The sequence below is a fragment of the Linepithema humile genome, chromosome 1 (genome assembly GCF_040581485.1).
Source record: "Linepithema humile isolate Giens D197 chromosome 1, Lhum_UNIL_v1.0, whole genome shotgun sequence".
Classification (NCBI taxonomy): Eukaryota; Metazoa; Arthropoda; class Insecta; order Hymenoptera; family Formicidae; genus Linepithema; species Linepithema humile.
The window spans coordinates 3,444,229-3,470,739 of record NC_090128.1 but is presented as its reverse complement, the minus strand read 5'-3'; the positions used below and the strand labels follow the sequence as shown (position 1 = coordinate 3,470,739).

At 33.3% G+C, this 26,511-nt stretch overlaps 1 protein-coding gene and 1 long non-coding RNA gene across 2 annotated transcripts; one reads left to right on the top strand and one right to left on the bottom strand.

Moving 5' to 3' along the window:
- Positions 1 to 5,635: 5,635 nt before the first annotated feature.
- LOC136997361 (uncharacterized) lies at positions 5,636 to 8,604 on the bottom strand. The gene is made up of 2 exons (XR_010888147.1): positions 6,368 to 8,604; positions 5,636 to 6,129 (listed from the first exon to the last, which is right to left on the bottom strand). It is a non-coding gene; the product is annotated as an uncharacterized lncRNA (long non-coding RNA).
- A 281-nt stretch (positions 8,605 to 8,885) lies between these two features.
- Positions 8,886 to 26,311, top strand: LOC105674298 (zinc finger protein 236-like). Its single transcript, XM_067348055.1, has 3 exons — positions 8,886 to 9,028; positions 9,475 to 9,570; positions 20,947 to 26,311. Exons 2-3 carry the CDS (start codon positions 9,502 to 9,504, stop codon positions 26,128 to 26,130), a joined length of 5,253 nt encoding a protein of 1,750 aa, XP_067204156.1. The 5' UTR covers positions 8,886 to 9,028; positions 9,475 to 9,501; the 3' UTR covers positions 26,131 to 26,311.
- Positions 26,312 to 26,511: the final 200 nt, after the last annotated feature.

The window sequence follows — 26,511 nt, the reverse complement described above, 5'->3', positions numbered from 1 at the left end:
CATAACCTCTTCACATTTATGTGAAATAATTTTCCACTTGAATTTAAGCACAATTAGAAATTTTTTGGATTGGTACGATTGAAAACTAACTTTAGTATGATTTTTGGTCGTCTACATTACTCACTCGGATGAGTCACAATCAGGATCATCCTTCAGTCTAGTCCGGACATAAGGCGTCTGGCTAGTACTCTGCATATTGCTCGTTCAAAACTTATTTTGTCAAAATTTTTTTCTGCATTAAAGTGAATTTTTATAACATTTTTATAACACTAAAGCGTATTTTTATTATTTGAACTAAAAAATAAATGTTTTTATTATATTATTTATTATCTTTCACAATTATTTCATTTATATGCATTACAAGTTGTTAATATAATCAATTTAATTTTAAATTATGCAATGTTTAATTTTCTAATGCAATAAATATATAATTGTACAGGAAACTATACAAATATATATGAAAAGAAAAGAGAAATAAAAAAAAATCAATAAAAAACATTTATTTTGCAGTTAAAATAATAAAAATACACTTCAATGTTATAAAAATGTTATAAAAAAATTTACTTTAATGTAGAAAAAAAGTTTGACAAAATAAGTTTTGAACGAGTAATAGTACCAGCCAGACGCCTTACTCACTAAGCCACACCGCTTAGCTGTCAATTCATTCTTAGCGCTCGGTAGATGGCGGGCACGTGAATCTTTAAACGCGTTTTTCTTACTTATGTTTGAGAGTTGCGTCGTAGCGCTTTACCACGATTTAGTGAAAGGATAGTACTATTATATAAAAAATTCAACGAAATCGGTGATTTTTATGTCTAATGTTCCCCTTGTGAACTCTAAAAGTAAAAGTAAAAGTCTCTAAAAGTATTGAATTTATAATTATAGAAATAAATTACAATTATCGGTTTTTAATTTACTATCATCTCTGCGTGTACTTTCTTCCTGAGAGATTGGATTTGTATTTCAATTAGTTTTCTGTTATATTTTTTTAACTATTGCTATTATTTAATTATTGTTAATACTATAAATACGAATTGATTATAGTTATTCATGAGGCTATTAATATGTCAAAGGAAATTCTAAATATTGAATTGATATGTATTGATGGTGGCAGTAGATTTCATACTCAGGGTGTTTCAGAATAACCATTACAACGTTCGTAAGCGGATGGAGTACAGTAAGCTGAACAGAAAAGTCCTTTATCGTTTTGCAATATTCGCAATAATTATGGAGAAATTAATTAAAAAGCCATGTGAAACGTGCGCTTGTTCGTCAATCCTTTTTAATTAATTTCTCCATAATTATTGCGAAAATTGCAAAACGGTAAAGAACTTTTCTGTTCAGTTTACTCTCCTCTACCCGCTCACGAACGTTGTCGTAGTTATTCTGAGACACCCTATATATGATATTATATATAGAGAATTATAATATACAGAAATTGACGTAGAATTGGACGTAAAATTCGTTAATGTATTACGTGAACTATACCAGAAGCTGCTATCCATTGCGGTAAGCTGGCGTTGTCCTGGTTCATTAGCTCGTTTCCGACTGGTAGTCGATCGGAACGCAGCTGCGTGCCGCACATGGAAGGAATTATTCTCGTTATAGAGATTACGCATGCAAAGCGGTTATGAAATGCTTGTTGCGCTGTTACGTCACATGATATCATCGATGTGAACAGTGGGAATATCTAACGAAATTGACGAGGAATCTTCATAGACATAAGAAACAATACTTAATCAAAGGCTGTTTGTCTTTGTAACAGCATATAAAACATCATCTTAATATCATACAAGATGTTCATACATTTAAAAAAGATTGATAATTATTTTTCGGAACATTCAGTACAAATCTTATTTAGCTGAAAAAAAATTACGGAAAATAAACCAGCAGAAATAAATTGTTTTATGTTTAAGGCGTTAGATGGGTTTTGAACTTTCAATGTTGGTTCGTAAGGTTTAAGATGTACAATTTCGACCTGGATGACAAAGAATCCATTGAAAGACTTAAGGAGATAGAATTTAGTGAGTTTTAAGTTCTTTCTCATAAAAGTCAGTCTTCTCAGCCAACTTGGCGAATGGTTAAGAAACTTTGAGTATACCGTTCGACCATTGTTTTACATCTTTATAATAAAAGAAAAATACAAATGTAAAAAAGTACTGAAACTTTTGTATTAACCGAATATCAATGTGCCTATATTTCTACTCTTGTTTATCTATCGTCGTAAATCAAAGATTCGTCAATTGCGGGTTGACATCAGTTGAGAAACGACTCGAGATATGCCACTCGATTCATTTTCAGGATGACAGACTGACGATAGCCTAGGCACGTATCTTCACTGTCTCATAAGAGACAAGAATCCATCTTAACGGTGTACCTAACGCTGTGCTATCGCGTTACTTGTGACGTAACCACCCCATCGGCATCGTTATTATCCTTCATCCATCTTATACCCTTGCTCAATTCCTCTTTCTGTATATGCTTCTTATGTTGGTTTGACGTCTAAAGGACCAATACTACATTATGAATCAAAAGCATCACCATAGCTCTGCTGTCAATGTGCTTTGATCATGAAAAAGTGCTATAATATTTTTGAAATATATTTTATCTTTAATCGAAAACGGTCCTGATTTTGTTTATTCAAATAGAAAGAAAACCGAAGAAAAAATAGTAAACTTTGTAATAACTTTAATGCCAGTGTTATCGAAAAGGACCGTTATTTTGCCCCATATATGCAATCGTACGTCTCCGTAAACAGCAAAAGACAGTCAGACTTGTATAGGTCGAGTATAGGTCTTCTGAGAGTGAGAAAGACCATTTCCTGTTACTGCCAGCTTCAGTAGATCCTGCGGAGCACCGATTGCGCGCAGTAATAACGTCCTTTGTCGCAGGCACGCGTAACTGAGCGGTTTACGGCGATTCACCGCTTCGTTGTTCCCGTTCGGATCGTAATTCGCAAACGACCGGGAGTATGCAATTACACAAATCACGCGTTCGAGTTTGTTCCGCGCAAAGGAACAATGTCGACGGTAACGAAGCGCCCCGTTTAATCCCGCGCTAATGCAACGCGTCTTACGTTGTTTGCACGTTGCAGGATCACGTAGTATTACGTGTAGCGGAATATAGCGATGCACGATGACTGCAAGTATTGATGCGATGGTCTTCTTGAAAGCGAACAGAGTTGCACACATGGCAAAAATATTGGCGGCATTAGTACCTTCGAAAAATAGTTACATGTGTTATTTATTAACTTATAAACACAAGTCAAATAATTCAAGATTAATCGTAGACTTCTGTATATTGTTTTATGTGATATTTGTCACAATTAATTTTATTGTATATTATTATTACACGTAGTTTGATTTCTATAATCGATCGAATCTGTTATATCGAAGTAGCTATGTTTTAAGATAATAGGATTCTCAGACAATGAATCCTAATGAGATTAAGATTAAATCCTGGAATGACCCGTGCAGATTAGAACATCATTAAGATTTACAATAGTAAATCAATAGAATCAGATAGATTGAAATTTATAATACATAAGTAACTGCTTCATTTGGAAAGTTTGGACACTAGTTAAAAATACTTTAAACTTGATAGTAATAAAATATTATCCCAGCACCTAATCATCAAAAATTTCATAAATTTTTTATTACCGAATTAAAGTGTGAAAATATTTTGTTTATCACAAAAAATATCATAAAAAATTTAAAAAAATCTAATTTAGAATAGTACTTTAATTCAGTGTAATATAATATTGTGGATAAAAAGTTAATTAAAAAACTTCTTTTTACTGATTCAAATTCAAAATCGAGGATGACTCCTCGTTGTAACAAAAGGGGCTCAAAAGTTTTCGTGAAACAAATCAATGAAAGTCAAGGATGAATCGCAAACGTATAATACGATTGGCGAAAAATATTTCGATGACGTAATTAAAAGTTGTCATGACAGAAAGTCATGATTGCGCCGTGACTCCCACCACTGTCCTTCCATCCAATCCTTTCCCCCTCCGAGGAAGCAATTTAAAACTGATTTCTCGCCGCGATATCAGAAAGTTAGGTGAAATCGTGTTAAGTGGTTTTAATTACTTAGAAAACTTGGACAGCCCCAGGAAGTTTCCACGTCGCTCAACAGCAAAGTGGATGCACCCGGGAGCGCCTTCGGGATTCCACCTTCCTGTACTCATACTGCTGCAATCCTACTCTCTCATCTTGCAACTACCGCCCGCATCGTTGCAGTTCTTGTCTTTAGACCAACCAATTACATGTCTGTCTAATCGATCGAGAGATTCTCGGAATTGAAGAAACTTTATTAATACTGCAAGCTGGGCTGATGTGTTTTCAGCGGCGACACCTGCTCTCTTGTTGACGTCATTCAATAACATTTTTTACGGCCGTCAGTGATGGATAGAAACAATTATGACAATTATTTGTCTTTTCGAACAAGCAACTTGCGGTGTAGATCGTTATTAAGTGCAATTATTTGTTGAAGAATGATACACTTGATCTTTCTTGTTTTGTGTCAATATGCAACTTTTGTTATAAATAATTATCACAGAATAATCTTGAGTATTTTTGTGTATTGACGAACTAAAAATAATACCATTCTCTAATTATATCTCTTACATTATGTACGAACTGATATTACGGCAAATACGGATGATCTGATAATTTTGGAAGATGGTAAATATCATTGGGACATTCCATGCAAAATAGTAGAATGAGAAATTTTGAATAGAGAAATAAACGAATGATGTCGAATGAGCATTTTAATTGATTTGTGGTTAGTAGAAGATATGATTGATAGAAGATGGCCACGATGATAGATGTGAAGAGCCGTGGGCGAGGTGTTTATAACTGGTTGTTTTAGGACTGGGCCAGCGACGTTGATGCCGACGCCGACAAATACGGTGGTGTCATCCGGAAAAATTCATTGTAGGAATTATTCATTCCTAATGCTAGTCTCGGTTTCGTTTGCTACCGCCATCACTCGAGCTTCTCGTATTCTTTTTTTTTTCTTCCACTGGAACAGAAATTAAAATGTAACGCTATTCCCCTCCAATGATTCTGGATTCATGATACTCGGAACTGTTTCTTTAGATTTATATGCACTGTATGCTGTTTCATTTAACGGTAAATATTCGTGATTCATCACAATAACAAGAAAATAAATGAATAAATAACCTCATAATATATATATCATAAATATATATATCATAAATACAAAAGAGTATTCTAGATAATATTCAATCTCATATATAATAAAAAGTTTAAAAAGTATTTATAATTAATCCCCACAAAACGGATTGTTTTTCGTCAATATAAACCTGATCTTATGGATTTCTCTCGTGTCGGCTCCTTATTAAATAATGTTAAGGTGATCAAAAAATTCACGTAAGTTTATTGAAGTGTTAATTAAATGTCCAAATAATGAAATTGGCGAAAAGTTTATTTTGAATATTTGATTTTTATTGTTTTTCGAGGAGCAATTGTATGTTAGCATATTTAAAACATTTATTTTTTTAAATTTGACTTATAAAAAACACTGGAAGTTCTTTAGTACAAAGCTCATAGTTGATGAGTTGATGAGAATTATTGTCGCTTAAAAAAAAGATAATTATTAGAATGTATGAAAACATATTTTAGAAGAGATAAAAACATGTAAATTAGTAAAAAAATTCTGATATTTATTTTGTGCTTATATTATTATCTCATAAAATAAAAACATATAAAATGAGGTTAAAATATTGGATACTTTTTGAGCTTAAAAATATTGTTTTTTGAAATTAACGAGGACGGAGCGATTGTCGCACTTCACTCAAGCATACAGCAATTTTTTCACATTCTGTTTAGAATAAAATATTATCGAAACTTTAAAAATATGTTTATTTTTATGAGAAGAATGAATACATACGAAAAAACATGTTTTTTAAAATTCCAATTTTGACAACAAAAACCGAACTCATGGGTCTTTTGTACTCACCGTCGATTTCAATTGCTCGATATATATTAATAAAAAATTGATTGATGTTACAGGTTTTTGGCCTTGAAGTGTTCCCATCACTAACTTTTTTCTCATAAGGAACCCGCCTGCAAGCATCTTTAGCAATAGAAATTGCCCAAGCTTCTGTTTTGAGGGTTAAAACACATATAAAAATGATTTTATTTTCCAATAAGAAATAATACTATAATTTAGATTTTATTGGAATTCAAATAAAGTTAGATTAAAGCTATGACATATTTTCATGTTATTAATTATTCGATGTTTTCACAACTTTAGAGTAATAAAGAGCTTTAAGTTAAGTATTCTTAATGTATTCTGTGCAAACGAATGAACCAAATGGATACTGCACTCTTCAACGTACAGTCCGAACGTAATGCGGAATTGCGGTCTAATCCAGCGCGAACACACGAGTGTCAGCTCCGAGAAAACGAAACGGAATTGAATCTAATGCGCTATCCTGAATCCTTCATGAGAAGCTTCTACTTCCGCCGCTCGAATCTAACTGTGTCTCTCGCCTCCTTCAATCCCCATCCTCCATATCTTCCACTACACCACCACCCAACGGAAATACATAATTCAAGAGAATATTTGAATAGTGTTTTACACTGCTTACAGCTTGTACTTGTAGGAAACTTTGTCGTAGGACTTCTGCGGCTGGTAAGTAGGTACTAATGCTCTTATCGTTAATGATTTCGCGCCATTGTGCTAGATTGCATCCGTGAAAATTGAATATCCTGGCAGTGTTGTTGTTCTCGCTCGAAATCGAAGGAGTTTCCACGCTTGATAAAATAACGATACCAATGAAATGAATTTGGTATTAGTGTAATCCGATTGCGGAAGTAGTGAAAGGATGTTAGTAATATCGAAGTTTTAATGATTGAGAAAATAACAAAAATGAAATGTCTCAAGGTTTTTAAGTGTTATGTGCAATTGCGTAATAATCAATTAATAATGATCAATCAAGACACAATACATTAGATCTTTTATATAAAAATTTCGATATTTTTTATTTATTATGTTTAGTAACGAGAAAAATAGCTGTGTCACATCTAATAAAGAAATATTATTTATTATTTTATTATATGAAAAATTTTATTGAAAATATATTTAGTTAAAAATATAGTTAAAACTAGTGCTATCAATACCCAATTGCCCGGTTATCTCGGATATTACCTAATTAATCGGGTATTCGGTTATTATCCGGATACTTCTTCGGTTCTAAATGACGACACAGTTAAAACTTTTTGTACGAGTATTTTTATCTGGCCTATAGTTGTACTTTTTATGTGTGTGTATTTTGATCTGTTAGTGACACAGTTTAAAAGCAATTTATACTCTTGATAATTTTATCTACAGGATGTCTGGTAATTGCTGAATCACCTCTCCGGTGCAGATAGAGCGGGTAAAACCGAGTAGAAAAGTCCTTTACCATTTTGCGATTTTTGCAATAATTAATGAGAAAATAATTTTAAAATATCGGCCAATTCACGAGTTTAAGAGCGCGGCGAGAAAAGACCTGTGGCGATACAGTCCACTGTTATTTGGTTACTAGGCGCGCGATAAAGCGTTGTGAGGAGCGCCTACAAATGACAACGGCAACATACGAGCGGTGCGTAACGCTAGATCCTTGCGTCTTAGCGACCAGTGGGCTGTCTCTTCTCGCTGCTTAGAGTCGCGCAAATTGGCCGATTTTTAATTAATTTCTCATTAATTATTACGAAAATCGCAAAACGGTAGAGGACTTATCTACCGAGGACTTCTTGGTGTAACCCGCTCTATCTGCACACAAGAGGTGATTCAGCAATTACCGGACACCCTGTATATTACGAATGAGATAAAAAAGTAACGTGCCATGTAACGTAAATATGGAAAAAGTTTTTCTGTTTTTTATCAAGTTTATTTTATAATAAAACTAATATAGATCAGTTATTAACAATGTAATAATATTGCATTATTGTCATAATATTACATTTTATATGGATTCTTTTAAATCAGTGCTCGGAATTAGATGCACATTTCGAGCCGATTCCCGAGACGACGCCTCCTATCCCCCCCCTCCCTCCCCACTTACCGTTCGAGGCTCGACGGCCGAGCCGCCGATAGCGCGTCTAATGTTCCGACTCAGGAGCGTTCCTATATAAATATTAATAACGATTTCATGAAAGGTACAAACCTATTTCTTACACAGGGACGTCAGAATATTAGACCGGATCTACAATAGGTGTAGTAAGCTTTAGGCCGTAAGAAATTGTCCATTCACAGACGAATGTGTAAAGAATAATTGACTATGATTGATCAATATCTTATGGCTTAAAGCTTACTACATCTATTGTAGATCCGGCCTTAGACGCGGTATCGGTGACTCAGCTGTTAAACCTTGAGTGGTAGTGGGGAGATGAAAGGTATCGTCTCGGGAATCAATTCGAAATGTGCATCTAATTTTGAGCATTGTTTTAGATGATATAGAGGTGACTGCATTTACTATCAAGTCATCTCTGTCGGTAACTTATCAGACTGGAGTTTATTGTCTTACATTTTCTCATACTCATTTTACTAATAAAATAGAAATATATGTTGTTGAGAAAAAAAGTATTGCAACTTTTCTTTATAGTCTTAATAGTAATAATATCAAGAAGATTTTTTAAGTTGCTTTTAGGATAAAGAGGAATAAGTTAGACTACGGCTAGGTACAGTTAGCTAGGGTTAGGTTAGGTTTGATTCCGATTACGCTCGCTGTGTTACCGCGCAGTGCGCATTCTGTTAATATCGCGGCCATTTTGTGCTCAGCTTGCTTAGCTGGCTAGTCTTGATGTAGATAGTGCGGAGTGGAGTAGTACGCAGAATTGGATGATATTGGGTGTGTGAATGCCTTGCCAAGTTGCGTATCGTTCAGTGATTAATCATCTTATCTAACGAAGTACTGTTGTGCTATTAGAAGGACGTGATCGAAGTGTAATTGTTGGTTTTAAATCAATATATAGTGTAATTTCTGGTATCCTCTTCAATGATCCAGCACATTCAGGTACATTATGGATGATCTCTAAAAGTTTATTTTATCATTTCGTTTTAAATTAAAAGAGATAATGTGTTATATAAAATCTTTACATATATTTTATAATTGGAAACGATTTCTTGTTGAAAGTAACGCAAGTTTAATCTTAAAAATTGTGCCATATTACACATGTGCACATCACATTATATACATAATTGTCACATTGTATTTAAATACAATAGATTATTAACTTTTATATGTACACTTGTAGATTATTTGTTTAGATTGATTATGACATATTAAAGATAGACAATCTCATTGCAGCATGTATATAATGCTAGTCAGTTCATAATCTGTTAACGTGTTTAAGTTTTAATTTGAGATATATAGAAAGGTATTTTTTTCATAAATATTTGAAAATATTACTCTTGTTTGATGAAGATTAATAATATGATTTATAATTTGACGTGTTACAGAAGTAATCGTGCAGCACACTTCGTGACATGGCTAGAGTTCTATTATACGAGAGACATGTAGATGCTATATGCATTAATACACATGCAGATCTAACAGTAAGTACTTTTGTTAATATATATATATATATATATATATGTGTGTATATATATGTACTTACATACATACATACATACATACATAAGTAATTATAGAAGTAGTTAGACTTTTTATTACATTTATGAGATTAAAGACTACGTTTTACATACAGGGGTTTAATATATTTTATATTAATATTGAATATATAAGAATGTTTTAAGTGTTTGAGCAAATTTTGCTTTATTTGTGAAGTAAATTTGAAATGGAAGAAAACTGTTTATTTAAAAATTGTTCATTAAATTATACTGTGTTATTCAATTTTCTGTAATATTTATTTTTTTGTACAAAAAGATTTTATAAACATGTTTGATAATAATTATTTTTAAACATGATACAATGTTTAATTTGGCAATCCACATGGTGGATAAGAATATTCTAGATTTTTGTCATAAAGAAGGTTAGGGAGGTTAGTCAATGGGTTATATAAGCAAGTAGTTGTTCAATGCGTGCAATAATAGCGTCATCAAAAAATGCAACGGTTATGTACTTGTCGAGTAATTGTTTATGGATGATTAAAATATACTTCTAAATTTATTAATTAGTTTGGGAGGGGAAAGCTAATCATTAACTATCTCTGAACACAGTCAAAGTTGCATGATATTGCTTTGCGTGTAACGTGGATTGAGACAGTCGGTATAGCAGAAAGGTTGCGAAAACATGTAGAATTAAATACGTAGGGTTCGACTTTATCGACGTTGACGCTAACTTTAATCAGAAAAGAGAATTAAGCTTTTTTCGTAATATATAATTACGCAATAATATATCCAAGATTTTATGGCATTTTGGATTAATATAGGATACAATTTTAATTTAGTGTAAAATTTATATGATTCAAGTTAGATTTCGATGAAAATTGATAGAGAGACATAAACAAATCGATCAGTATAGGTATAGGTTCCGAGTTGCGGAAATAATCTGTGCATGCGTAAATGAAAAAAATATCTTAACCCTAACCCTAACCCTAACCCTAATCCTAATCTAACCTAATCTGCTTAACTAGAAGTTACCTTGGGTGGACTTCCGAAAAGCTATCACCTCCGATTTGGCTGATATTCAGCCTAAATACTTATTTTATCTAGTAAATTATATTCTTAAATGGATTTTTGGCGCAAATGCCCTCTCCGCCCTCCAGCTCCCCTCAAAGGTAAAACTGTTTTTGTTAATTATTTCAGAAAGTATTCATTGTACGGAAAAAGTTGTTAAACAAAAAATGAAGCTCATAAAAAGTTCTACAAATAAAGTTCTATACATATTTTACCTAATTCCAATATTTTAGTCGTTATTATCAAAAAACTTGTAAAAGCCCCCATAGGAGGGGCGGTAGCCACTGTATCTACGCATACACTTTACAATGCGAAGCGAGGTTCTACATGGGTTTAAGACTTTCTACACAAAGCGAGATTTAATCCAGACCTTGTGTATAGTTTTTTGATGGTGGAGCTTTCCGCAGGGGGGGCGGAACACACTGCCTCCACGTATATACTTTCCACGCGAAACGAGGTTCCACATGGGTTTACGAATTTCTACACAAAGCGTGATTTAATCCATACCCTATGTGTATAGTTTTTTGATGGTGGAGCCCCCCGTAAGGGGGCGGAACACACTGCCTCCAGATTTTTGTTAATAACGGCTAAAATATTGGAGTTAAGTAAGATATGTATAGGACCTTATTTGTAGAGCATTTTATGAACTTTATTTTTTGTTTTACAACTTTTTCCGTACAATAAACGCTTTCTAAAATAATTAACAAAAAGTTTTACCTTTGAGAGGGGTTGGGGGACGGAGGGGGCATTTGCGCCAAAAATCCATTTGGGAATATTATTTACTAGATAAAATAAATATTTAGGTTGAAAATCAGCCAAATCGGAGGTGATAGCTTTTCGGAAGTTTATCCGTTACTTTTTTAAATTGAAACCACAGACTTTTATATTCTGTCCAGCAAGAGAAGGACTCGCAAATTTACGCATAGAAGTATAGCGGCCAAAGTGGGGAGAGCGTTGGCATTTGCAACGCAGTATTGTACTGCACAAGCAGTTACAGTTTTGTGGAGTGGGGGGCTTTCTAAGCGCCCCGTGACGGGAGACCTGCGTGAAACGGACGAGTTTTCGTCTTATTCTCGCTGACCCGCTCCGCGGGTTCTTCTCTCGCTGGACAGAGTTTATAATACTATATATACTATACAGAGTTTATAGTCATGCGAGAGAAGAACTCGTGGGTAGGACGAAAACGCGTCCGTTTCGGGCATGTTTCTCCTCACGGGGCGCTTAGAAAGCTTCCCACTCTACAGGACTGTAACTGCTTACAATGCTGCAGTACAATGCTGCGTTGCTTATGCCAACGCTCTTCCCACTTTGGTCGCTATACTTCTCCTATGCGCAAACCACGGGTCCTTCTCTCGCTGGACAGAGTATAGATATATAATACTAGACTGCTAACTTCTTTGTGGCAGGACGTGACGCGGCAGTATTTGCAAGTCTGCTGTTTCAAGCGACATATGAACCCCTTATTTGCCAAGTGGTGCAAGTTTAATTTCTAAATTTGTAGGAAATTAATATTTTGCGTTTGGGCTGCCTATCGTTTACTCCTCCAACTTTGTACTGCTCTCAGCAGCTTATTTATGAAGTTAGACTTACTTGTTTACTAGATGCAGACAATCCTTCAGAACACATTTCTGGTAAGTTCAAAATCTCTAATTTTGGACTTACACTTGAGAAATAAGGGGCTCATATACTATAGCACTCTTGTAAATGATTGGTTAGAAACATTGGTTAGAAACAATATGCTCCAATCTATAGTATTACGTTACGTATACTGTAAATTGGAGCGAGTAGGAGCATGTTGGGGCATTGCGACGCGAACAAACCTTATTTGTCACTAATGTACTGATATGTACAATCTTATCTGTGTGGCAGACTTACAAATAGCTACTATCTCTACCACTGCATTGACTGTCACTTTTTAGATAATTAGAAACTAAAGCAGTCTAGTATTAGGTCTTACGCACAATAGAGAAAATATTAGGAATAAGAATAAATATTAAATATTAGAAGTAGGAAATTGATATTATTTCATTTTAAAACAAGAAAATGAAATGGATTAAAATCATGAATTCAAGATTGTGGACGAAAATTTTCAAAATGGTTCAATTTTTATACAAATTTGTATATAGAGGTTTTTTGGGTCGCTGATTACAAATCTTTTATCAGATTTCCCGAATTTAAGATGGCGGATCCAACATGGCGGATGGAAATTCTCAAAATTTTTATTTTGTCCGCCATATTAGATCCACCATCTTGAATTCGGGAAATCTGATAACAGATTCGTAATTAGCGACCCAAAAAACCCCTATATACAAATTTGTATAAAAATCGAACTATTTTGAGAATTTTTGTCCGCCATCTTGAATTCGGGAAATCTGATAACAGATTCGTAATCAGCGATTAAAAAAACTCTTATATACAAATTTTTATAAAAATTGAACAATTTTGAGAATTTCCGTCCGCCATATTGGATCCGCCATCTTGAATTCGGGAAATTTTATGAGAGATTTGTAATCAACGACCCAAAAAAACTCAGTAGACTCATTTTCATTAGGAATTTATCAAAAGAAATTGTGCTCGGAGTAATCGAAAAAAGCGTAACATTAATGGCTTTGGATCGCCATATTGGACGTCGCCATCTTTAATTTCAAAATACTCACTCATACATTTTGAAGCTTAGGGTCTATGGACGCAAGATTTTCACTTCCCAGAGATATCCTCATCTGATTTCGATGCGAAAATATCGATTTAAAAAAATGTTGGAGTGAAAAAATCGGGTTTTTTTTTAAATAAACAAACATAACTTTTTCGGATCGCATTTTGGAAAAATTCTAAAGACAGATTCTGAAAGTTCAATAAATTTTACGTCAGAAATGATTGTTTTAGAATTTTTTCCGGACCAGTTTAGTAGAAAAAACAGCCGCTGAAAAGTCACGAAAAAACGTCCGTTGGTCCTTAATGGGTTAATCCATTCTGTTCTTGTTTGAAATAAAATAAATCCGAATTGCTCTTCCTAATATTTAATATTTATTCTTATTCTTAATATTTTCTCTATTGTGCGTAGGGCCTTATATATTGAATAAGTATGTGGTTGAAATAGGGAGCTTTCCATCTAGGAGACACAAATCGACACTGTGTGACACGATCAAACACTGTGCTTAGATACTTGATGGAACGCGTTTAGTTCTGAACTAGACCGCTAGAGTCTGCTTATGTCTTCCCATGATATCTAGTAAGTACATTTAATTGAAAAATTGGCGTACCAGGAGCATATTGGCATATTTAAAGTACGTACAAATCAACATAACCATCATTTATTATTGTTTACGATTGTGATGAGTATAAATATATTTTGTAGATGGATAAAATGAAAATTCTCTAGAATACCATCCCAAAAATTGGCAGCCATGAACTAGACTCTGTGTTCGACTATGCTCTTCTGCTGTGTCGAACCGTGCCGTGGCGTGTCATTGATGGAAAGCCCTGTCTGACACCGTGTCAATGTGTGTCGCCTAAATGCCTTGATAAAAGCTCCCATAATCAACTCCTATAATCAAATTGTAAAATAGCGAAAAATACCGTTGGTTAGTAACTTGTATAGTGTCGGCTTTGCGTCCACAAGCTCTGGATAGTTTTTTTTATAGCTTTTTTTTTAATCTATGCGAAGTTGCACTGGGTGTTTACGATAATTCAAGTTCGAGTTAGTTTCACTAGGACCAGTGATGCGATATTTCCCACAGCGGTCCCGGCTCCGCTGCCTCACACAACCTTACAGAAGCGCTACGTCACGTATCCGTGTGAGCTCGGCCGTTCAACCAATGGAAGAGAGCGAACGCTCCCTTCCACCGAGCCGACACAACAGACGATAAATGCATGCTACTTGCATGTTAAAAGCAAGCGTTTCTGATTCAGAAAAGAAATTCTGAGGCGAGTGGCTGGAATATTAGAGATCACCTGTTCGAAACCTGCTTCGTGCAACTTTTTTTTCTTTTTTCCACATTTGTTTCTAACATAGTAAATTATTAGATAATATTTTTTTGCCCAAAAAAATAATATTTTCTATTTATTATTAATATTCGCATATATTAAACTAACAATTTTAGAAATAATACAGATCTGCTATTGTTAATAGAAAAATGAAGTTATTTTACAATGTTGCAACAAAGTGCTAATTTAACATATGCGAATATTTTTAATAAAGATAAAATAATTTTTTTTAGCCAAAAACATTATCTAATAATTTACTTAAAATAAATATCAAAAAAGGAAAAAAAGTTACAAAATCACAGTTTTCAAACACGAGATTTTTAATATTCTTGCCATTCGCCTTACTCGTTTAACCATGCTTGTTATTTTACATTTATCAACATAAAAGATTACACGCCTGCAAAGCTTTTAATTATTTATTTTAAACTACTGCATATTAGCAAGAGTTACTGCAGTAACTACATATACATGTACTGTGGAGATTAGTGGAGGAACACAGTAGCATATTAAAACTGCAGTCAAATAGATGTAGATTGGTAATTTTATTAATACTATTAATAAGTAGTGGTCTTCCGCACCACCTTTGAGGTTCCACTTATGGCGCGTTCGATTTTTTTAAGTGGATCGTCGCCTGGAGCCCTATTGTACCACTTTTTTTACACCTGTTATTTACAGGTTAAAATAATTTACAGTAGTTGACACTGTATTTTTGTATCTATATACTTACTGTACTTTGTATACTCACTGTACTTGTACTTTTGCGCGTTGCGCGTATATTGGTGAGTTGGGAAAATTACTTACTTTATAATTTTTTATAAATACAAAATATATTTTGTATTTATTATGCCTGCAATGCTATCAAGAGTAATGAGAAATACAAGGTGTCCCATTTTAAACAATCCACTCAAATATCTCAGAAACACCGAGTTAAATAATAAAATTTTTTAAATAAAAGTTGTAGGATTTGGAGAGAGAAAAAATATAGGAATATTTGTTTGACCTTGGATGGAAGCGCTTCTGAGATTTGAAGGTCATTTTTATTTTTTTAAATGGAACCACTTTAATTTTTTTATATAAATCGATTTCTCATAATATTTGTCGTAAAAAGTTATAAAACTAGGATGGCCAAAAATTGAATGGTTTACAAGATATTTTATACTTTAATTTGACATAATTTTACATAAACTATAAAATATCTCGTTAAATATTCATTTTTCAATTATCTTACTTCAACACTTTTATGCACAAAATAATGAGAGGAATCAATTGGTGTAAAAAAATACATAGTTGACTTTAAGAAAAAAGTATATATATTTAAGAAGAAAGTATATTATATCATATCTGCTAAATATAGCTTAAATATAGCTCTGCTAGATTTTTTCTTAAAGACAACTATGTGTTTTTTTTATACCAATTGATTCCTCTCATTATTTTGTGCATAAAAGTGTTGAAGTAAGATAATTGAAAAATGAATATTTAACGAGATATTTTATAGTTTATGTAAAATTATGTCAAATTAAAGTATAAAATATCTTGTAAACCATTCAATTTTTGGCCATCCTAGTTTTATAACTTTTTACGACAAATATTATGAGAAATCGATTTATATAAAAAAATTAAAGTGGTTCCATTTAAAAAAATAAAAATGACCTTCAAATCTCAGAAGCGCTTCCATCCAAGGTCAAACAAATATTCCTATATTTTTTCTCTCTCCAAATCCTACAACTTTTATTTAAAAAATTTTATTATTTAACTCGGTGTTTCTGAGATATTTGAGTGGATTGTTTAAAATGGGACACCTTGTATTTCTCATTACTCTTGATAGCATTGCAGGCATAATAAATACAAAATATATTTTGTATTTATAAAAAATTATAAAGTAAGTAATTTTCCCAACTCGCCAATATACGCGCAACGCGCAAAAGTACAAGTACAGTGAGTATACAAAGTACAGTAAGTATATAGATACAAAAATACAGTGTCAACTACTGTAAATTATTTTAACCTGTAAATAACAGGTGTAAAAAAAGTGGTACAATAGGGCTCCAGGCGACGATCCACTTAAAAAAAAATCGAACGCGCCATAAGTGGAACCTCAAAGGTGGTGCGAAAGACCACTACTTATTAATAGTATTAATAAAATTACCAATCTACATCTATTTGACTGCAGTTTTAATATGCTACTGTGTTCCTCCACTAATCTCCACAGTACATGTATATGTAGTTACTGCAGTAACTCTTGCTAATATGCAGTAGTTTAAAATAAATAATTAAAAGCTTTGCAGGCGTGTAATCTTTTATGTTGATAAATGTAAAATAACAAGCATGGTTAAACGAGTAAGGCGAATGGCAAGAATATTAAAAATCTCGTGTTTGAAAACTGTGATTTTGTAACTTTTTTTCCTTTTTTGATATTTATTTTAAGTAAATTATTAGATAATGTTTTTGGCTAAAAAAATTATTTTATCTTTATTAAAAATATTCGCATATGTTAAATTAGCACTTTGTTGCAACATTGTAAAATAACTTCATTTTTCTATTAACAATAGCAGATCTGTATTATTTCTAAAATTGTTAGTTTAATATATGCGAATATTAATAATAAATAGAAAATATTATTTTTTTGGGCAAAAAAATATTATCTAATAATTTACTATGTTAGAAACAAATGTGGAAAAAAGAAAAAAAAGTTGCACGAAGCAGGTTTCGAACAGGTGATCTCTAATATTCCAGCCACTCGCCTCAGAATTTCTTTTCTGAATCAGAAACGCTTGCTTTTAACATGCAAGTAGCATGCATTTATCGTCTGTTGTGTCGGCTCGGTGGAAGGGAGCGTTCGCTCTCTTCCATTGGTTGAACGGCCGAGCTCACACGGATACGTGACGTAGCGCTTCTGTAAGGTTGTGTGAGGCAGCGGAGCCGGGACCGCTGTGGGAAATATCGCATCACTGACTAGGACCGAAAAATGAGATATACATAACCATCTAGAACCTTTATGATTCATGACAACACGATGCTGTCTTGTATTGCTTGAGTTAAATTCATTGAATTTGTTGAGTTTAATAAATATAATTATATACATATATATATAATTATATCTATTAAAGAGGTATACCAACATACATACCAACATTATTTGTTTCTTTCATAGACTGATTTGCAGTTGACATTTTTTTATTACAATAAAATTTGCTCTATAAACTCAACAAATTCAATTAATTTAACTCAAGCAATACAAGACAGCGTCGAGTTGTCATAAATCATAAAGGTTCTAGATGGTTATGTTTATCTCATTTTTCGGTCCTAGTGAAACTAACTCGAACTTGAATTATCGTAAACACCCACTGAGAGTATGCCCAAAGTTGTTTAGTATGTCAAAATGTTTGTTCCAGGGTAAAAACACATATTTTATTATTACACATGCGTAAGTCGTGTTTGCAACTCCCTATACAATATACTAGAGATTTTTTCCCATAATAACGGATGTGTAGTTGGCGGCCAAGGATAGGCAATAGGCGGAGATACACACACACACATGCACACACAACACACAACGTCTGTTCTTTTCTCACATTTACTACCGTGTATAATAGGCATATTAAAAACGAACACATATGAGACAAACGTTCTCGTCCAATATAGCTTTTTCTTTTCAACAGTGGAAGTCTCTACTTTTTCAAGACTTACTTTAATATGTTATATAGCTTATTAGTAGCTCGGGGCGGTAAATGTTACTCAAATATACAGTCAGTTTTGATCGTATTGATCAAAGAGGATTGGATATAATGGAGTCCTTTAAGAGCACATGATTAGCCATTATGACACATGCACGCAGTGGGGTTGTGTGTTTCTGGTAACTGCTTACAGGCACGGGCAGTTTTTTTTTTTTTCAATAATTTAGTTTATTCAGGATTATAAGAGCGTACGAGATATATAGAGTGACACATCGAAAACAAAACAGACTGAATAACTCCTACAAAAATGATTTTTCGAAAAAACGCAAAAACAGGTCGATTTTTATTAGGAGGGAGACATCTTTTGACGTAAAATTTTTACCTTCAACTTCAACCTCTTAGGCGGGGATACCAATCCTTAAAAGATTTTAAATGGGAAAGAGGGTTCGTAAATAATTCATTAGAAAGATCTTTCAATTCCCTATATTCCTACGATTAATTTTTTAAATTCGATTAATTCGTTTAGAACAGGCCTCGGAATTATTTCATCTTTTCAGCCGATTCTCGTGGTATACGTCTCCTTTCCTCTCTTCACCGCACGCGCGGCAGCCGCTAGGGCCAGCGCCGCCGAGCGTTAGGAGTGGCGCTATCCGATAAATGTTGGGTTCTTCTCCCTTGATCATTAAAAGTTAAAAAAATTTATTAAAAATATTTTTTTTATTTTTAAATTTATTATGTGAAAATATTTCAATAGATTTCCACGTCACCCATGAGGTATTATTGCTATTGAGGAAAAAAATATTTTTAATAAATTTTTTTAACATTAATCGGATAGCGCCGCTCCTAACGCTGGGCGGCGCTGGCCCTAGCGGCTGCCGCGCGCGCGGTGAAGAGAGGAAAGGAGGCGTATACCACGAGAATTGGCTGAAAAGATGAAATAATTCCGAGGCCTGGTTTAGAAGATACAGGGTGTCAAATCTAAAACAAACAAATCTTTATATCTCAAACTTTTTTCTTTATTATCTATCGAACTAGTACATTAATCAGTTGTAAGGGGTGTCTAAAGACATACCATCGTGTAAGTTAGCGTAGTAATTGTTCGAAATGTTGACCACCAACTTCCATACAATAATAGAGATTCTGCTCGAAACGTTGTCGCACATTTTGAAGCATTTGTGGAGTGATTTGACGGCATTTGTTGACGATACGTTGACGTAAATCTTCTAAAGAAACCGGTTGTGTTGCATAAATTTTACTTTTTAAGTAACCCTACAAAAAGAAATCCAATGGAGACAAATTTGGGGACACAACCAGCTTTTTTAGAAGATTTGCGTCAACGTATCGTCAACGAATGCCGTCAAATCACCCTACAAATGCTTCAGAATGTGCGACGTTTCGAGCAAAATCTCTATTATTGTATAGAAGTTAGTGGTCAACATTTCGAACAATTACTACGCTAATTTACACGATGATATATCTTTAGACACCCCTTGCAACTGATTAATGTACTGGTTTGATAGATAATAAAGAAAAAAGTTTGAAGATATGAAGATTTAGTTAGTTTTAGATTTAACATCCTGTATCTTCTAAACGAATTGATCGAATTAAAAAAATCAAACATAGGAATATAGAGAATTGAAAGATCTTTCTAATGATGTATTATTTGACCCTCCTTCCCATTTGAAATTTTTTAGGGGTTGGAACCTCTGCCTAGGGGATTGAAGTTGAGGGTAAGAATTTTACGTCAAAATATGTTCCTTTCCCAATAAAAATCGACCTGTTTTTGCGTTTTTTCGAAAAATCATTTTTGTAGGAGTTATTCAGTCTGTTTTGTTTTCAATGGGCTACTCTGTATGTTGCAATGGCTCTCATTAGTTTGCACGGGAGTCAGCGAGAGGTTATCTAATTCGATTTATGCATCACAATACGACTTAATTGACTCTATTCAATTCGGTTTGACTCGACTCGACTCACTTAACTCGACTCCGGCTTCCTTGGTTCATCTTACTTCACTTCTTTGGTCCGACACGAAATACGCAATCTAATTGATTTATACTCGGTATTGTTTCTATATCTCTTGATTAGCAACAACTGCGTAATAATTTGTAGAAATAATAACTGCGCAGTAATTCCTAGAAATAACTGTAATTTGCCGAAGTCATACTTTTTGCGGCGATGCATCAAATATTTTTTTGATTGCATGTGTCTCAGTCTCTGTTAGTCAAAATCATAAATTCCACGACGAGGCATAAATTGTCGCACGGCATCCGGTGAATATAGGGTATTGCGTCTTACATTTCAAACATAAAATGCTTTCACTCTTTTTTTGGAACTTTTTGTCGCACGATATCCGGCGAATATAGGCTATTGCATCTTACAACGTCTTTCAAACGCAAAATCCTTACAATATGGAAGTTTATAATATGGATATTTTATTGTAGTTCATACATTTACGATTGGGGATATATTTTCAAATTTATTTAGCAAATAGTTATTTATGGCGTTGGAAAATCGATCCCATTATTTAAGGTGCATTTTATTTTTAGGGTTAAATATTTAAAAGTTAAATATTAGAGAAATCTGTTGTGCTTTTAAATAGGTATAAGAAGGTAAAGTAAATTTATATATTTTGCAGTGTGATGGGAAGATTCAAAATGGAGTGAAGATCAAAGAGGAGATTGAGGAAGATCCTATTGATGCGACATTGAACATTAATACGACTGAAAATTGTATGTTAGTTAGAAATTGTTTTAATTTGATTGGTTCCAAATCATCACCATCCGAAAATAATATTTCACAAAAAAATAATATAAACAATAAAGAAAATGAACTTACAGCTAATAGTCATTCTGCGTATTCAAGCGACGTAAATAAAATTATTAACTTAAAACGTAAAATTGTGAACACCACAGAAGAATTGGTACATGATGCATCATCACAGTCCAAGAAGAAACGACAATCTTCCAATGAAATTTTTAATAGGAATACATCCAATGCTAAAAGTACGTCCTATGGAACAACAATCGACAGATTTAGTGAAAAAAGAAAGCTACAAAAAGTCGCGGAAAAAAAGAAAAAACTCAATCACCTAGAATGTGACATATGCTTCAGAAAGTTTAATTCTAGTTTTGCTTGTGAACAACATAAGTACTATTACAATTTTGCAGTTTTTAAATGCAGTGTTTGCAACAAACAGTATAAAACACACGACAAGTTACATGAGCATATTATGACATCTCATGGAAAAATTGCACGTGGCAGCAATTGCAAGCCTTCATCTTCATATTGTAACTTTTGTGGTCGTAGTTTTAACGAAAAGCTGTTGTTGCAATCTCATTTGTTTCACATGCATAATGAGTTAATATATTCCAGTAATAGAGTTAAACAGCTGAATTTGGGATCCAAGAATTATGTAAATACACCTCAAGAAAGTACCACATTGAAGATTGATGCACATGAAGAACAACGTTCAAATAATCCCGTTAAAGAACTAAACACTAGACTTAGAAACAATGACCTGATAAAAACTAAGGGATCAACAACAGAAGAATCATCTAGTCACAAAATGTTATCTACGAAAAGATTACGGCAACCTACAATACAAGAATATCTTGAACTTTACAAGAACAAATGCGATAAGCACAGTCCAAATAAATTAAACATAAAAAATGGTTCGTCTACGTTTGCTTTACATCGTGATAGACAAGTAAAAAAAAGTTCAAACTCTAGATCGACAAAAGATATTAAAGTTGAGCTTTTATCTACAAAATCAAGTAACAGCTCGAAACGAATGACACACTTTACTTCGGAACAAAATGAAAAGGACGACGTATCTCTCGCCAAGAAGCCATTTGTAAAAATACATGCGGATGTTGAAATGATGAAAACTTTTTTGGACAATCTTCCAGACACAGCTGCTAAAGATAATATGAATAATGACGATACAAATAAATCAATTTTATCTTATCGTGAACTGCCCTATAGTTTACGATCTTCGAGAGTTATTCCTTTTATACAAATAAATTTACATTCAAGAAGTAAAAGTAAAGATGTATCCAAGACCCAATCTAATGCAGGACGCAACATTGAAACGAAACAGATTGTGACTGATCTAGATTTTTGGAAAACTAATATGATTCGTTTTAAATGCAAGGATTGTATAATTCCTTTGATCAGATGCGACGAAAATCCCCAAAATAATCAGATTTCTACAAATAGTGCCACATTTAAAACAAATGCTTCTCTCACTGTTCAACGCAACTCAACGTCATTTCGAGAAAATAATATACAAAATAAAACGGTGCTTAAAGAATTAGAAGTTTCTCTGGAACGTTTGGCAATTTTTCCAGCTGTAGATATCACAAAAGAAGAGGCAATACTGGATGCCAAGAAATCTAATGGTGACTGTTTTTTGTGTAAAATATGTAATAAGAGTTTCTCTTCAAAATTGGATAAACAGATGCATATTAAGTCGTGTCATGTAGCATATATGTCAAGCATATGTAATGCACGATATAAACGGAAACGTAAACTGTGTGACCATTATTTGCAAGAACATTTGTTTAAACTAAATCAATGTTGCATATGTTATATAATATTACCCAATTTTATAGCGTTAGAACAACATTTAAATGTTCATTGTATAAAATATATTCAAAGAAAGAATGATCAGCACCCAATAGATAAAGAGATAAACTGCAAGAGGAATAAAGAAGTTAATAAGTTGCATCATAAATACTCTCATTGTAAGGAATCCTCGCTGTCAACTTTGATTTCACATGAAAATCATTGCGTAGTACAAAAGGAAGATGAAGAAGATCGAAATAATTCGTTGAAAGAGACAAGTACATCCGAAAATCTTAAGTTCTCGGATATTGTTCTTAAAGAGCATCATAACAAGAACGCTGATAAAATTTCAGAAGAACAGAAAGTTGCATATGAGAAGCCTCATTCTGCTTTATGTGAAAATACGAATAATGATTCTACAGAAAAGTCAAATGAGAATCAGATGTCGGTAATTGATGAAAATTCTGTTGTTGCAAATGATTTGATAGTTACAGAAGGGATTGAAACTGCTAACGAATCACAAACCTCCGAAAAGCTTCCAGAGAATAATTTTCCAGAGAATTCTACAATTAATGATCAGGATATTGTAAACGCACAACAAGATGTTGTTGAATCAGACACTAAAATTGCGCTATGTATTATATGTGGAAAGCAATTTCATAGTCACGCGAAATTGCAACACCACATGCGCAGTTTTTGCAATATCACCGATATTTGTCCGATATGTAACACTGGATTCAGTTCTAAACGTTTTCTACGAACGCATATTACGGCGGCGCATGTGCCACAATTTTCAAAGAGCTACACTTTCCATTGCATGTTTTGCAACCAAGGCTTTTTTAAGAAAGTTGAACTTCGATCTCATGTATTACATCTACATGGTCAAAAAATGCTTAACAGTCTTATGAACAATTCTCAACCAAATCAAGAGGAATCTGATAAATTAAATACCACGACATGCACCGTGTGTTATTTGGTATATGAAACACATGATCGTTATACGGAACACATGATGTATTATTACAAGAATCATATATTCACATGCTCGCTCTGTAAGCAAACCTTTCAAGGTATGTACTTGTTTCATAATCATTACAAACTTACACATTACTCAGAGGATATACGTAAATCCTACACTTATATCTGCGAAATATGCAATGAAGGATTCAAGCATGAGTCACATTTTTATTCGCACAAGATGCATGTTCATTTGAATGAAGAATCTTCGACTGAGGTTGCAAAAAGATTTGAAAAAAGAAATCCATTTGATCGCAAATCCGAGATCCGACTGCAAAAACCAGATTTTTTTACACACTTACAAAAACAAATTGAACAGTCGTCTGAGTACACTTGTCAGATTTGTCAGACGAAGTGTGCAACTGTTAATTATTTAAAGACACACAAAGCAATTTATTCTAATGATGGCCATTTTCAATGTAACAACTGCAGCAGGCGTTGCAGAACATCTACTCTACTTGAGGAACATATAAAATTAACTCATACCTGTCGTGATATTTACAATGGACATGTGTGTGGTACTTGTGGTGAAGTTTTGGAAACAGCTATATCGTTGAAATGTCACGAAAAACATTTTCATTCAAACAATGTCACCAACGCAGATATATCTAATTTACAATTAGTCGGAGATAGCTATGATTGCTTATTCTGCGATATGGATTTCTCTTCTGCCAGTGCTGTTACAATGCACATTATTAGGGTGCATATTAATAAGTTACTAGCTAAACATCCTGCTTCAAAGCCTTCTGCTGTTAGCAACGTTCAAGAACAATCTATTCAGCAACCAGAAGCTTCATCCTCTGAAAATAGCCAGTCTCAATTACTTCAACAATCTGTCAAAATACAAAACCGCTGGCTAAAATATTTGGCAAAACAGAAGAAAAAGAAGATAGCTACTAAATCATCAAACCAAGACAAAGCAATACTACCAGAGCCATCAAATATATTCCAAGCTATACTATCTGAGCCATCAAACCAAGTCAACACTGTACCATCTGAATTACCAAATCAAGTCAAAACTGTATCATCTGAACCATCAAACCAAGGAAACTCTGTACTACCTGAATCATCGAACCAAGTTAATACTATACCATCTGAATTTCCAAACCAAGTCAAAACTGTACCATCTAAACCGCCAAACCAAGGAAAACCTGTACTACCTGAATCATCAAACCAAGTCAACACTGTACCTTCTGAATTACCAAACCAAGTCAAAACTATACCATTTAAACCATTAATCCAATGTAAAACTATACTACCTAAACCATCAAACCAAGAAAAAACTATACCATCTAAATCATCACACCAGGTAAAACCATCAAACAATAATAAAATTATACAGCAAAAAATTTTATGCCATGCAAGTCCACATATTAACGGCTCTGAAGTCCAGATAAACACACTCATGGCTACTGCATCAAATAAAACTATCACTCCAGTATTTTTACCGATTAGATCAACCAATAACCTTTCAGAAAACGATACTTCTTCAAATTCTGGATCCGCTAATGTATTTCAAGTCAATCAAACTTCATCGTTAAATGAATCTAATAATAAATCCATAACACTACCTTCAACATCAAATGGACTTAAAGTTGTAATTTTACCAAATTTGAAGACCAATAAAACTGTAGATAAAAAGCTTGAAACAGTGCACAGTTATACATGTCCTTTATGTGCGGTGATATATCCATCTTTAATGTTCTTCCATGCTCATCTGAAATATGCTCATGCGAACTCCATTTGTAAGAATCCAGTTGATGCGCAAGTGTATCTATCAAATCAGAACATTTCTATAGTAAAATGTTTATTGTGTCCAAGCATCTTTACAGATGAGGTCACGTATAAAACGCATTTGAAGAACTTCCACACGCATTATGTGTATATGCCATGCTTTGAAAAGGAAAAGATCGATAATGCGAATAATCCAATAGCACAAACAAACAACAATAGAAAAACTATAATACCTGAAGTTATTACTTTGGATGACAACGATAATATCGAAAACGATTCAGATAAACATACAGCCGAAGCAGATGCCATACCAACCACACGTCCATGCGAAGAGAACGATAACAAAATTGGTAAATTGAGGGTAAAGTCTTTTGCAAAGATTATTGAAAACTTATCTATGGATTTTGCATTGAAATCTAAGGAAACCACTTTTCGCGAAAATTCAGTGCCAAGTTTCGAGGATATAGTTAATGATAAACACAGATATGAAAATCTTAAATAATAATGACTTGTACAAATGCAAAGAATATTATTTCGGATTTGATGATTTAGTGCAATAATTAAATAACATTAAGAATTGATTTAAGCAATGTATTGTTTAAATATAATCTTTAATTAGTTTTGGATGAAGTGGTTAATTAATTGTATGAATTTTGTTTAATAAAAATTGATTTGCTATCTAATTACATTTGTTTGGGATATAATTATTATATAAGCGTGATAAAGTAGAATAAGTAAGTTGTTAGTATGTAAATTATTAAATTTAAGTATATATCTCTTTACGCATCGATAAGTAACTATAAATTAGGATTTTATATTATATTGTTTGTCATAAGATTTTTTAAGTCGTGTGAAATATTATTTAATGCTATAATTATATTGG